Source organism: Lepidochelys kempii, chromosome 16, assembly GCF_965140285.1.
Source record: "Lepidochelys kempii isolate rLepKem1 chromosome 16, rLepKem1.hap1, whole genome shotgun sequence".
NCBI lineage: Eukaryota > Metazoa > Chordata > Testudines > Cheloniidae > Lepidochelys > Lepidochelys kempii.
Window position 1 is genome coordinate 19,043,833 of NC_136395.1, and position 13,987 is coordinate 19,057,819.

The 13,987-nt window shown below is 42.2% G+C and overlaps 3 protein-coding genes across 10 annotated transcripts in view; 2 read left to right on the forward strand and 1 right to left on the reverse strand.

The window, feature by feature from the left end:
• The window catches only part of NTNG2 (netrin G2), a 72,599-nt gene extending 69,895 nt beyond the window's left edge, over positions 1-2,704 (forward strand). For all 3 annotated transcript variants that reach the window (XM_073313846.2, XM_073313845.2, XM_073313847.2), the window contains 2 exons: positions 569-703; positions 1,485-2,704. In XM_073313846.2, the coding sequence (XP_073169947.1) occupies positions 569-703; positions 1,485-1,708 (359 nt within the window). In that variant the 3' untranslated portion in view covers positions 1,709-2,704. The remainder of the gene's footprint in view (positions 1-568; positions 704-1,484) is intronic.
• Positions 1-13,987, forward strand: part of GFI1B (growth factor independent 1B transcriptional repressor) — a 528,613-nt gene that overhangs the window by 6,763 nt on the left and 507,863 nt on the right. The gene's annotated exons all lie outside the window — the stretch shown is intronic.
• The window catches only part of SETX (senataxin), a 49,327-nt gene continuing 43,139 nt past the window's right edge, over positions 7,800-13,987 (reverse strand). For 5 of the 6 annotated variants that reach the window (XM_073313820.1, XM_073313819.1, XM_073313818.1 and 2 more), the window contains one exon: positions 7,800-12,386. In XM_073313820.1, the coding sequence (XP_073169921.1) occupies positions 11,583-12,386 (804 nt within the window). In that variant the 3' untranslated portion in view covers positions 7,800-11,582. The remainder of the gene's footprint in view (positions 12,387-13,987) is intronic. The other variant, XR_012155212.1, reaches the window with a different exon arrangement.

The following is a 13,987-nucleotide window of genomic DNA, read 5'->3' on the forward strand; positions in this document are numbered from 1 at the left end:
CGTAACAAGGGCCTGGTCTACCACTAGCACTGCTAGGCCCTGAGGTAATACGAATCAATACCACCCACCCCCCTGACACCGAGGGCTGAGTATCCACTTAGAAAATACCGAGTCTCCCTCCGAACGACAGCAGAGGCTCAGAGCACCTCTTCACTTTTGAGGCAATTAAATGGACTTCCAGGTAGTTTGGTGTGGTCAACCCTTCAGCTACAATCCTGAGATCCAAGCTCGTGTGTGGACGTTGAGCCAGTGGTACATTGCGTAAGGGGAGAAGCTTGGCCAAAATATGCCTTTCCTTCCCATCACTTCTGGGGAGCCCAGAACAAGCTGCATTTTAGTAGTAGGTAGAGCAGATTCTGGGTATAAACTGCTGTGGCGGAAAGGCAGCCCAGAGCAAGGTGGGGTACTTGTAAAGTACTTGTAACAGTTCGCTCCTAAAAGTCAAGGATTAAATGGGCAGCTCACACTGCTAGCCCTTTTCAAGGCCCTGTCAGCAAGGCACGGAGAGCTCCCTGGCGCTCAGTGTGCACAGTCTAATGTAGTAACTAGCTTCCATGTGTTTGGACAGAATGTAACTGCAATCAAATCGGGTCGTTGCACGACCGCTGTAATGAGACTGGCTACTGTGAATGCAGAGAAGGTGCCTCCGGGCCTAAGTGTGACGACTGCCTTCCCAATTACTACTGGAGACAGGGTTGTTTTCGTAAGTACCGCAGGCCGGCGGGTAGTAGCAGGGTAACAAATGCACAGCAGCAGCCATAAAGCCACTGTACTTGACAGCTGTGGAATGAGCTAGAGCGTGCTGTCCCAAGGATCCCCAGGCAAGGCAAAGCCCTTACTCCGGCATGGCCAGAGAACAGGAGTGATGAAGTGAGCCAGCAGGAGGGAGTCGTCTTTAGCAAGACTTGCTCAGCTGCCAATTGGAGGTAGTTGCAGAGAGCCCAGTTTATAGGGCTGTTCAGAGAACAGCAGTGGAATACTGAGGTCCCACCCCATTAATGTTATGTTATTGCAGAGTCTGCAGCCACGGTGTTTTCCTATGAGTCTGGGGCCTTAGACTTGCACTGGTGCTGCCGGGCAATTGGATTTATACCAAGGGCCTGAAAAAAGACCTGAGCAAAAGCCAGCCTACACATTCTCTTTATGGGGGTGTGTGTATATATCTTCTTACTATATGTTCCATTCTATGCATCCGACGAAGGGGGCTGTAGCTCAAGAAAGCTGATGCTCTAATACATTTGTTAGTCTCTAAGGTGCCACAAGTCCTCCTATTCTTTCCACACATTCTAGTTACAGTTTTAACCCAGGCTTTTTCAGCTACACCTTGTTCCTGATGGCAGCCCAGTGGCGTAGCCTTCAACACCCCTTAATTAAATTGAAGGCAATAAACCTTTGTTATAGCACAGGGCAGAATCTTAAGGCCCCAGGGCTGTAGGTATCCAGGAGTAATTCCCCGTGTTCTTTCTTCCCTCTTCACCTTGCAGCCAATGTCTGTGACGAGGAGCTCTTGATTTGCCAGAATGGTGGCACCTGCTACCAGAACCAGAGATGCATCTGCCCTGCTGGCTACAAAGGCGTCCTGTGTGAGCAATCCAAGTGTGACTCTGACAACAAGGCCTGCAATTCTGCCTCCAGCACATACCTCAGCCTAACCCTCTTCCTCATTAGTGCACTCATCCTCCAGCTGCGACGCTTGTTGGACTTCTGAATTGCAAACACAAGGGAGCCAAGTCAAGGTGCATCATGAGGGAGAGGGGGCGGGGGGAGAGAGGAGGCAAGGAGACTAAGGTCATAGGTAGCCCTCCATAGCACCACCTCCTCAGCCTTCCTTTACTCTAGGACTTCCATGACGTCATTCAGACCCCTGTCCACAGGGAGGCACAGCATCTCAGGGGCTGACTCCTGTCACTCCACCAGCAGCAGCCTTGCTCACACATCCGCGCCCCGGACAGAGGTGGCTGCAACACGGACTTGGCTGCTGAGCTGCAGGGCGAGAACTGTGACAGCCGTTGTGCAGAAGTGACAGTACTTTACTATCATTAGAAAGGACTCCTGTCACACACACTTCCTTAAAAGCAGTGACTCGTTCCCCATTTCGCACAGGGGGCTCTGGTTCCAGGGCGTGGGGGACCCTGCCAAAACAGTGCCGCAATCCAAGGATTTTTTTTTTTTTTAAACTTTTCAGTAGTTTCATTTTCTTTCTTGTTTTGAAAGAGCCAGTCCTAATTGCTCCAGAGCCCCATGGCACTAGAGACTGGAGTCCAAGGCATCCCTGGGGGACTCTTTGGTCCATCCTTGCTACATACTCCCATGTTTCATTGTTGACCTGGTGGACCCTAGGGATACCGTTGCCTACAAATCTAGTTGCGGAATTTATTAAGTTTTGTATTTTTGTTGTTGGATTTTTATTTCCTTTTCTTGCACTTGACCAGAACAAAAAGGCCATTGTGCGCATGGTATAGCAGAGTGCAATGTCTTATCCAGGCATTTCCGTATAGTGTACGGTTCAAATACTTTTTTGGTAGAGAATTATTTTTGTTTGAATTAAATGCTATAAAAGGACTACAACCTAAAGGGACGTTTTACTATGAGCATTTGATTCTGGTGTATAATCCTACAGTAAAGCAACTATTAATTGCTGCTTGACCACCATGTTTTCCTTTGCGTGCAAAGTTAATTACAGGTAAAGACTTATTTTTTGATACATGATGTCCTCTTGTGTTTTCTGACTCAAATACCAAGGTGCACCCTCTGGGGGTTTGTTTTGTCTTTAAGATCTAAGGAATTTAAATTTTATTGAAGCCACAAGCAGCGTCAATCTTGGACTTCAATGTAAACTTACAGGTGTTAGTTCAAATATGGGAAGGGATTTAAAGCTCATGGACATGCTACATAGGGGGAAGTATTTTAAGACATTCCACATGGAAGGGGGTTGGAGAATTCTGAAGCAGTACGTGATATAATTTGCAAACTGAGCAATCAGTTTGATCCCCCAGCTGAATGCTTTAGATCTCTTGCTCCCTGAGCAACTCCAATGCTCTAGTTTCAGCCTGAGGTAGCTCAGAAATTGTTTTTCCACCAGTCCTCCACTGGCATTTTCCATTTCTAGTATCCTTACCCAAAGTATCATGCTACTGCCCTTTCCCAGATCAACATCTCTCCTCTTTTGATACTCTTCATATAGGAACCGCCCCTACTTCCCACTTTGCGGCTCTAAGCCATAGCTTGTACCCAGCAGTGGGAGTACTCCAGGTCTGAAAACAACACCACTTCGAATCTTTCAGCCCTCTATTTCAAAAACTATATACAACTAGAACCTCTGAAATGTAGCCACCGCTGCAGTGGAGGATGGCAAAGGACCACTACTTTGTAAAAGAAGGGGAAAACCTGAGTAAAGACAGGAAAAATTCTCTCGTTCAATGAAAATAGTATCATGGAATCATTAAATCCAGAGGTCTTGTTTCCTTTGAGCTCATTTTTTCATATGAAGGATCTCACATACAAAGAGCACGGAACTTGATTCAATCCAGCACAGAAGGGGAGAAGGGCTGAATTGACCCTTTAGGTACAGGGAGTTTAAGTACTGCCAACTTCATGAACTTGTTGGCAGAGGCATTCTCTCCTTTTCTTTGGTGCAGCTGTACATTGTCTAGAATTGGCTAGATGCTGCTTGTTGCTACCATTTGTTCTTGCTCTACCACATAAAGTCCCCATGAGTTACAATTCTTGCAAGCAGTTTTTATAGGAGAGTCTATAACTAAATCAAGACCTTAAAAGCACGTCTGGAGGGGGAAAATACACATTTCCTTGTCCAACTGCTACTATTTCTCTAGGAAATTAGATTATAAGCAACTGCAAATAATTTACTACTTCATAAAACCATTTCCCCAGACAGACTCCACAGCTACTGGAGCCCCCGCTCTGTGCTCAAGTGGCTTTATTGCACTGGAAGTCGGAACATTTATAACATCAACACAAAGCTTCCATGGGGGGGAAAAAAACAATCAAGGGTGGCACTGCTGGGAACTGACCAGCTAGAGCCTATGTGCAAATGGCTGCTGGACAGGAGGCAGTATTACATTAGACAGCATTCTTAAAAAGATGTCACTGGCTTCCTTGCATGGCTTGAGAGAGAAATAAGCAGTAATGATGTTATGACCCTTTCACCACAGGTTGGCAGCAGGGTTTAGACCACGTACCTTCAGTACCAACACACGGGCTTCTATAACTTGAGCCGAAGCAGCTCCTCCTTAGCTAGTAACAAAAGTAGGCTGTTATCCTTTAGAGTAGCCACAAGGGGGATACAACACAAGTTACAGCTGCTGAAGTCATGGTGCAAAAAAAAAAAAAAAAAAAAAGGGAAAAAAACCATGGTACCTATTACCTAGTATTGGGCTCTTTATAAATACCTACCTAGACAGAAGAGGATGCCACGCTAAAGTAATCTAACCATAGGAAAACACGGACACCAAGGAATTGTCTCAAAGGCAAATTAAATGATCCATGGACTTTGGTTAGGACAACTCCAAATAGCCAGTTAGAAAGCAAGGGGAGGAGTTCTGGTCCCCTCATAAAGACAGACTCAAAGCTGCTATGGTTGGTCCTGTTTTAGAAAGCCCATTTTCATTTTAAAATTTAGCACTTATGCAGCCAGGAAGGACATACAACTGAAAACGCATCTCCCCAATCACAAATTCAGCGTTTAAAAAAGGAAATGTTTTTCAAAGCTTTGAGAACTTCAGTGCTTTGAGCATATTGACAAAAGGTAACATGCAAGACAAGTATCCACACAGAGGAGAAATAGCTTTACTATAATACAAAAAGAAGAAACATCCTTCATCTTAGGTACATGCTACTGATGAATGTTTACATTCTGGAAGACCCATATAGAAGCTGCAGTCACTCATGAAGCAAAAGTTTATGCTTTTAAATAGGCAGGGAAATATTAGTTGTGGGAAGGCTAACAAAAAAAATCCTTAAAAGGCACCAGCACCCTCCTAGAAAATCTACTCACATTAATGTTTTAAGTTGGTTTGCCTGTTTATTTTTAAAATTATACCAGTCTGCAAAATGCTGACCTCTTTAAACAAGCATTAAGACAGACCTTTGTTTTTCCTATTTACCTCAAATTGTATTCCAACTTTAACTATTTGGTGGTGTCATAACAAATCTGTTTACCCAAATAAAAGCCACCAAAAAATCTGCAATCCTAGACCTGTTGTCTGGCATGATTAAATAGTGCCGCCAGTATGAATCTATCACCATAGCTACAGAAAAGAGAAAAAAATCAGTCATTTGGGTTTATGCACAAATTCACTCACCCAAGAAAGCTTTTAACCATATTCATTCTCAGCTGAAGACAGGTAAAATCTACCTTTGCTAGAATTTGTGAGAGCCACACAGGACAGTTGTTCTTTTTTAAATGGTTAGGAAATGGACAGTTTATCTGAAAGGGGGAAATACAGACCATTAAAGGAACTCAGCACATGCTATCAGCACTTTGTCCCATCAGCAACATTTTGTGCTTTAATTGGCTTTCATGAAATGCCCCAAGTGTAAATAAAAGCAGAAGCTCAGTGTTTTCTTAGTTCTAAATAAGATAAGAGTTAAAGCAGCATCTTCTAGGAAATGTTCCTAGTCCATGGCCAGACCTGGAGTGCTTTGCTGGGGCACGTAAGGGTTGGTTGGGAGTGGCACATTTAGGCACCAGGGGCAGAGGAGAGTTTCAAGTTGCTCTAAAGTACACTTGTACAGTTTTGCTTGCCCAGAAAAAGTGTTGGTTTTGGGGTCGGGGAGTGTAAGGGGGGAAAAAGGAGGGGGACAGGAATGTAAAAAATCTGTTGTCATGGGCCATAATGGTGGGGAACTCTAAAGATTGCTGAGAATTTTGCAAAGTGGCTCTAAATTGACCCTCGGTTAGCCAGGAGCAGGAGTGATAGACTCTGAAGGAAACCCCATGCAACTCTGCAGTGATCTGGGAGTTTAAAGTGGGGAGAGAGCGGAAATCAGTAACGGTCCTCAAGTCCAGATTGCACTGAATCCCACTGCAGAAGAGCAAATTCTCTACTTGATACAGCAATTAAGTAAGACTGCACTGGGCAGTGTCACATATGCCAGTCTAGAAAGCAAGTTTTATACATGCTGAACCATACCAGATGTAACAAGTGTACAAGATAAATTTACCTCTCACTCCCCATGATCTTCCTGGACACTAATGGGAAGGGAGTCTGTACCTTAGCAGACAGGAGCACATGGCTAACAGGCTTCATCTTTCAGAGGCATTTAATATACAACTCACTGCTTAGTTTAGATTTATTTGCACTGAAAACAGTGCAATGGATTTTTCCAGGGATTTAGAAAGGCCTTATATATGACTTGGGAATGGAGCCTTTGTGGATAGAAGTTGTATTCTACGGTTTAGCACCATAAATCCCAATTACAATATAGCAGTTTGTTTCATCTCTGAATTATTTATTCATGCAGCATAGAGGAGAGTGTCTTGCCATTTTAGAAACATGTTTCTGGTTGTTGTGGTATTGCTAGAGTAAATATAGTCTGCAAATGACCAACTAGCCTTCAGCTGTCAACCACCAGAACAATGTTATGCCCTAATTTTAAAGTATAGCTATCAGCTTGCACATTCAAATGGTTGCTTAAAAAAAAAAAAAAGACTGAAGTCCCTGCATTTTTAACACTTGCTTTAAAAAGGGAACTACAACATACTTATAAATCTTGCCTTACCCTTCATTTACTGGAACATGCTCTCTAGCCTCATCACTTGTTTTGACCTGGAAATACATAATACTTGGCACTTACATGGCATCAGTAGAGATCAAGATCCTTCATAAAGAAGGGGAAGAATTACTTCCATTTTAGACACTGGGCAACAGGCACAGAGGATAAATGGCTTGCCCTATGCTGCCCTCTGAGTCAGTAGCACAACTCAAACCCAGATACCTCAATGCCCACTCCTTTGTTTTGTTCACTGGACCAAGTTGCCTTCAAATCAGCAAGCCACACGTGACTTGTCTACATTAGACTTTTCTTCTGAAAATTCTTCCACCACTTTCCCAGTTTTAGTGGCTTTGAGAGCTCGAAAGCAGACAAGGCCCTGGGGGCTGCTGCTGTTTTTAATGGCGTGTGGTTTAGATCTAGTCAAAGCAGAGTTAGACAGAAAATGTTAAAAATACATGGCCATGAGAGCCTTGTCTACTATAGAGCACCTAACGTTGCTACAGTGGGAGCTGGATCTGTGTTACTGACAGTGGGACACTTTTTTTTTTTTTTTTTTTAATTTCATGTGAACACCTTCCCCCTTCCAGTAAATTTAGTTAAGTAGGCTTTGGGTGCATTTGTAACAGTCAAATGCCAAGCACTTCACACAAGTGACAAAAAGTTAAGGTACCAGGTATGACTACATTTTCTGAACTAGGTTATTGCTTTTATTTGGCTAGTAAATCTGACCTCTGTATAGATACCATGAAGGGAGGTACCTTGAGTGCCAGACTGAGGTTATGGTGCTGTATCCTGTATAACTGCAGTGAAATCTGCAAAAGGAAGATACTCATATTAGGCAATGTTTGGATACCGCCTTAACAGACAGTGTCTGATTCTCCTCTAAGGGCAATTCTCTTCCACCTTCACAAGAAGGCCACCTATTCTGGACAGAGTATATTTCAGCACTTATAAGCACAAGGGAATCCCATTCTATTATTCAGAGATAACAAATGACAATCACCACAAAGGAGCTGCTATAGCATTGAAAATTAAGCCAATGAGCTGGAAAAAAACAGAAGCCATTGATTCAAACACATTTAAAGTTTCTTCCTCCAAATTCATTTGGTCCAAAGACCAAATTAAACTGCTTCACATTAAAATACATGCGGTCAGTCTTCCATACATTCATTAATTAATGATTCATCTAGGCAATACACGTGCAAGAGGGTGGGCGGGGGTCTTCCGATGGCTATTCTGCCACTTAATAGTTCTGAAACAAAAATACATGAGAAAGAATAGTACAAGACTACTTGCATAGTTGAGGGATTAGCCAGATCAGTCAAAGGAGGAGAAAACAAAATAACAACATAATGTAGATTGCATGTATGTTCATCAGTCTCTACTAAAAGGTTGATTACATGATGCATGGGCAAAAGAAACAGTTGAGATGAAAATACGTTAAAACTGCACCGTATCAGTGTGCATCTTGGCATAGGTTTTATTTTTGTAATACATTTAGTCTAAACTCTCAAAGTGAAGAAAGTGCCTTGGATCACAGTTTGCCTGCTGGTTACATTAAGTGTTATGTATATAGCTGGAAGAAAAATACTAATTAAAAACTTAATCTATTCCACATGAACTCTCATTTTTACTAAAAGCAACCAATTCTGGGCTATGCATAAAGAGAAAAATGCTTAACATAAAGGGCAAACTCAACTCAAACATTTTTTATTCAAAAACAAAATAGAGCATTAACAGACTGATGTGGCAGAATGAGCTAGTGCAGAGAAATGACGGACAAAGCGGCGACATATACAAAGCAAGTAAAGGCAATAAAACCTTGTATCAACTGAGGAGTAAACTGGAACGGTACTGCAGTCTCTCAATCAAACAGGGTTTATTGAGAAGTTATACAACTCCACTAAGCAATAGTGCGTGTAATACAGGATTTATTGGGTCCAGATAGGCACGCACAAGCCACTTATCCCTGTGTAGTAAAAATTGCACAGCTCATCACTTCTCCCTATACAGAGGCAGGAGATATAAAATATACAAAGCATGGGTGATGTAATGCCACAAAGGCAATGTAAGACATCAGAATAAAATTCCTTCCAGCACCTGACAAGTGTCATTTTCAGGATAGAACTTACATTCTGGAATGTGCAGCTGATCTGACAAAAAGAAGACTGGAAGAGTTCGAAGATTTGCTTGACAAACAAACAGTTTTCCAGTTAATCGTTAGAAAAGCATTCCCTGATTTACACTGACTTTGTCTTCAGTTTTTTTACATGAATATACACTGCATAGTTTCCATAGCTATAGGAACTACATCGGTTAGCTGATTAACCCTGCCTTTTTAACCAATACTGCACCGATACAACAGGTTTATAAGGGAGACAGCATTTCAAAGTGTTCCTATTTAGCCTAGATATAGATACACACAGGGCATGAATCTCAACTAGGAGTTATACAGAGATCTCTAATGTGCGACAACAAGCAGCTCATTCTAACAGCTCTACTCCCCGCAAACGCAAGTTACATCACACGCTACTCTGAACGACTTTCATGACAGTTTAAGGTGCGTACGGTGCTAGCAATTAATGTAGTACACATATGAAACAAAGCTCTGAGGTGAAATACTGCCCTCAAATTTTGTGGGCAACATCTGTTATTGGCATTATTCCTTGTGCCTATCTAAGGGCAGAATTTAGCCCATTTATTCTCCTTACCATCACTGTAATAGAGAACAGCAGGTCATGAGCTGCGCCATGCCGATACAGGAGATATAGCCTTCCAATATACCTAGCACTCAGCTGTCGCTAGTAAAACCCATCTATTTCAAGCTCGGATGGGTGAATTCAGACCAGTTCAGCTTACAGTTTACCACACAGGCTACTGTCCTATTATTCTGACAGTGGTTATGTCATCTCTATATTTTGCTGTGACACCACCAGCACCACGCAGCCGTTTGTCGGTATGAAAGGAAGAAGGCAACATTAATCACTGCAATGAAAGTATCGGGAGGGAAACCTAAACAAAACCATTGGCACGACTGTTTAGCCCAATTTTCTTATGTTGTGGTGAAACTGGAAAGACCAGCATGCTAACAGAATCAAAACCCTCCTGTGCAGCGGTGGGCATAAGTCATTCAGTAGATGTGCCGAGAACCTGCTCCCGTTAATTTAATGGAGCTAGGTCTTAATTTTGCATCTTAAGAAAGCTGGGTTCTATCTCACAAGAGCTCACATATAAAGCAAGTTTGATGGCTTCCTTCTAGTTCTGAGGTGTCATTTGTCCACAGCATGAAATGATTTGGCATACCATGGTAATCTCTTCTCAGATCAAACTTAGAAAAGCCATAGTAGAGGTATTTGCAAGTTGAAAATGAGCTGCATCATCATCAAAGGTCCAAAGAAAAAATCTGCACCTTGCTTGCCCACACTACTTCTGGCTCTAGCCAGTGACAGATCGTCAAAGTGCTAAATAAACACACGCAAACAAAACATGAGCTCTGTATTGTCTCTATGCAAAACAGATAGTACACCTAACAGATGTTATTCACTTTCTTTATACACTTAGACATTCATGATATTCCTGAAAGAGCAACTGATGCCTTACTCTGAACATATTCTATTTAGAAACAACTCCACTTGCACTTCTTTTTTTGGTTCGGTTACGAAAACATGCACATGAGTAGGGCTTTTTTTTTTGTTTTTAAAAAATTAGTTATTGCAGTTTTATTCATTTACCAGTTAGATATTCTACATCTACAGAGTAAACAGAATCCAGTAATAGTAATAATCATACTCAGCTCTTATATAGCTAGCCTTTTCATCTCTGCAGATTTCAACGTGCTCCGTTACCAAGCAAGCCAAGTATCATCATCATCATCAAGGATGGACTGGATCTTTGATAAAGATTTCAAAAACTTCTGCTGCTTATTCCTCACTTGGAGCCAATAGGCCTAACCAGGCTCATGCAATCTGACCGTCCTCAACTACTACCGACTTCAGTGGGAGCTCAGTGTCTTGAGCCACAGTTAGTGCCATCAGTCTATAGACTCAAACTGCAATAAACTGATGTCACAATCAGAGGGCTAAGGACAACAGCTGAAGAATAAGGACCAAAAGTAAGACTCAAGGCACATCTGCATAAGCCAAGGATATTTTGTTCCTATGAAAAAATGGGGAAGTGAAATAAAAAAAATTATATATATACACACCATATGTAGAATTCTGTTGAACATTCACGCACACAAACAACCTTCTCACTGTCTTCCACCAGATACCAGTGGAATTTCAGAAAGAATCAAAAGCCATCTGACCCGTTACCACCCTCTCAGCCTTTTCAAAATGTCCTATTTGCTATTAAAGAAACTAGACTTACCGAAAATCTCTGGTGAGGTTTTCTCTCAGTTTTTTTTTTTTTTTTATAAAAAAAATTTGCTCCACTCTGAAATCAGCTTTCGGGCACGGAAACAAGCAGCAATACGCTTGCTGAATTAAATCTTAAAATAATTTTGTATGCTATACAAATATACATCAATTCAACATTTACAGCACTTCACTTCCTAGGATCATAGTTCAAACTTATTGCCATTACATATGGCGCAATTCCCCAACTTTTCAGTTCAAAAGCTCCAAGGATATGATTTTTCAGGTATGAATTCACCCAACAGTCAGTGATGGGATGGGAAAAACTGGATCTGTTAGTAGAAAAGTAGCAATATGAAGGAGTTCCAGGTGAACTAGATATTTATTTTTTTTAAATATAGTCCATATTTTTAAGGGCAGGGATAGGTTTTGGAGGGGCTTATATAGTGGGGGCAAGGCTGCCAGCCGCTGCTGATCCTAGAAAGATTTCAGCTAATAGGAGACCTTCCTCCTCTTGGCCTCACTCAAGTCTTTGTTCTCTGGGGGTTGTTCCAATGCTCTTCTGCTTGCAGGGGTCCGACAGTCCTTGTCTTTGCTCCACTCATTACCTTTCTGGTCTTCTTTACTGCCAGTTCTTGCCTCTTTTGAGGAGACAGAAACTCTCCAGTCATGGTCCTGCCTGGCTGTATGGGAAGCAGTGAAAAGCATGTCCGGCTGTCTTACAGTTTGGTTGGGTTTGTTGGAATTTTCCGCCTTGGAGACAGCAGGCTGCACAGTGCTGATCTGACCCCAGTGGGCTGCCGATGCATCAGGTCCCCGTGACAATGTCACATCTGGATTGCTCAGGGCTGATGGATTGCTATTCTTGGAGGCCTGCTCCTTCCCTGTCGCTTCTGCCCTCCTAGCCAGTCTTGGATCCCGTGGTCTCTCTCGAACAGCAGGCTGCACCGGTGTGGGAAGAGTGACTCCTTTGAAACCCAAAGCTTGAGACTCTGGTGCCTGTCTTACTACTCCATTGCCTTGTGCTGACAGGCCAGCACAGGCCGAGAGTATTCCAGAGTCATTGCTGCTTTTTCTGTTGGGGACCTTATTCTTCCCATCATTGCCCAAACACGCCTGCATTTGAGTAGCTTTCTCTGACAGCGCAGCAGTAGGAGGATAAGAGAGTGGCCGCTGTAATGTTGGTTTGAGCTTCAGAATTTTAACAGTATCTCTTTTATAGTTTTTGTCACAAGTCTTGATGATAGCGCCTCTTCTCTGAGCATCCTGAATCAGCTTATTCCAGTCTTTATTGTCCTTGAAAGAAGAAAAATAGTTAGCAAATAGCGCACACAGGAATCTCAGGGTGCATGTTGTCCTATTTTTAATCCACACAACCTCACTTCTGATAGCCATCACGGGAACTATATGTACACTTGCTCTGGGATGAAAGGATTTTTAGTAAAAGTTTCATTAAAAAGCAATACAGCATCCCACTGATCCAACACAGAGAGGATACTTTTAGCCATCATCGTACAAACTCATTTAAACTGACAGCTCCTGTAACTATGATTGTCAGGACAGCGGTCCTTCGACCTTGTCCAAATACAAGACAAGAATATGGTGTGATTGCCCCCTAGTGGTGCATGAGATACAGTAAAAGAATATGTTTTTTGAAAAATTAAGGCAGTGGTGTGCAAACTGCGGGGGGTACAAGAGTTTGTCTAGGGCAGGCGTGCAAAGAAATTCTGTTAATATCACTTTTCATAGGAGACTTACTAGCCCCCAGTTGCCACCCTTACTTCTGCTGCTGCTGGCAATGAGGTGCTAAGACTTCTGTGAAAAGTGATATTGACAAATACCACTTTTCACACGTTGCTACTCTTACTTCTGCATGAAAAACGTTTCAGATTACAATAATGGAGGGGGCATGCCAAATTATCTGAATGGTAATGGGGGGCACGATTTGATAAATTTGCACACTACTGGATAAGGGACACCAACTTCAAATATAGGCAATTTTTAAAAGGTGAATTTAAGCAGTTTCAATTACTACACCTGCTCCAGATTCCACCCTGTCAATTTCTGTGGGGGTCCAGTCACATTTTCTTGTTTTGTAAAAACGTTTTTCTCCACTGTTTCGGAGTGAAAGACCCACACGCAGGGAAAACTGACTATCCCAGGGAAACTGTGAAACTGACTGTGCATTTGATAGCATTTTGTGCATAAGGTAAACAAACTGAAGTAATAGAAAAAAAATCTAATTTTTTTCAGTTGGTTATCTTAGGCATTACTTGAAATGTGTAAGTAAAAATTCAGACAAAAGTGTGGTTTTTTTTAAAAGCGAAAAGTGTTCCTTTAAAAATTTCAAATTCAAAAAAAGACATTTTAGCTTCCTAAATGAGTAAAATCTAATGGTTTCTTAGATTGATTATATTAGAAACAAGTCACTATATGCAAGGACAATGATATAATGAGAACAGGGACATTTACTGATTCTCTGCTGAATGAGAAATGCCAGCTACAGCAGTTAAACTGTCCCAGCAGTCCTGATTCTTATTACAATGCCGACTAATAACCGCAAAACTGGCCAAGTGCAGTACACTTGATCCCAGTGAAATAAGCTAAGATCTTCCCCTTTTCCTCCTTACTTTATGCCACCATGCCTAGGATCTAACAAATTCTGGAAGCAAAGGGGTGAACAGGACAACATCAACAAGCCAGTACCTGGAACTAAACTGGCCTCTTTATGCTTAATTTGCATTCTCAACATGTGCTACAGCGGAAAACCAACTCTTCCTCAGGCATGGAGGGCCCTGTCAGTAGATATTATGCAGTTCTGCTCTAAAAGGGAATGGGGAGCAGATCTGGGGAGTATTTGGGGCTGGTGGGTCCTCTGGTCTTCTCCCTATCTGAAG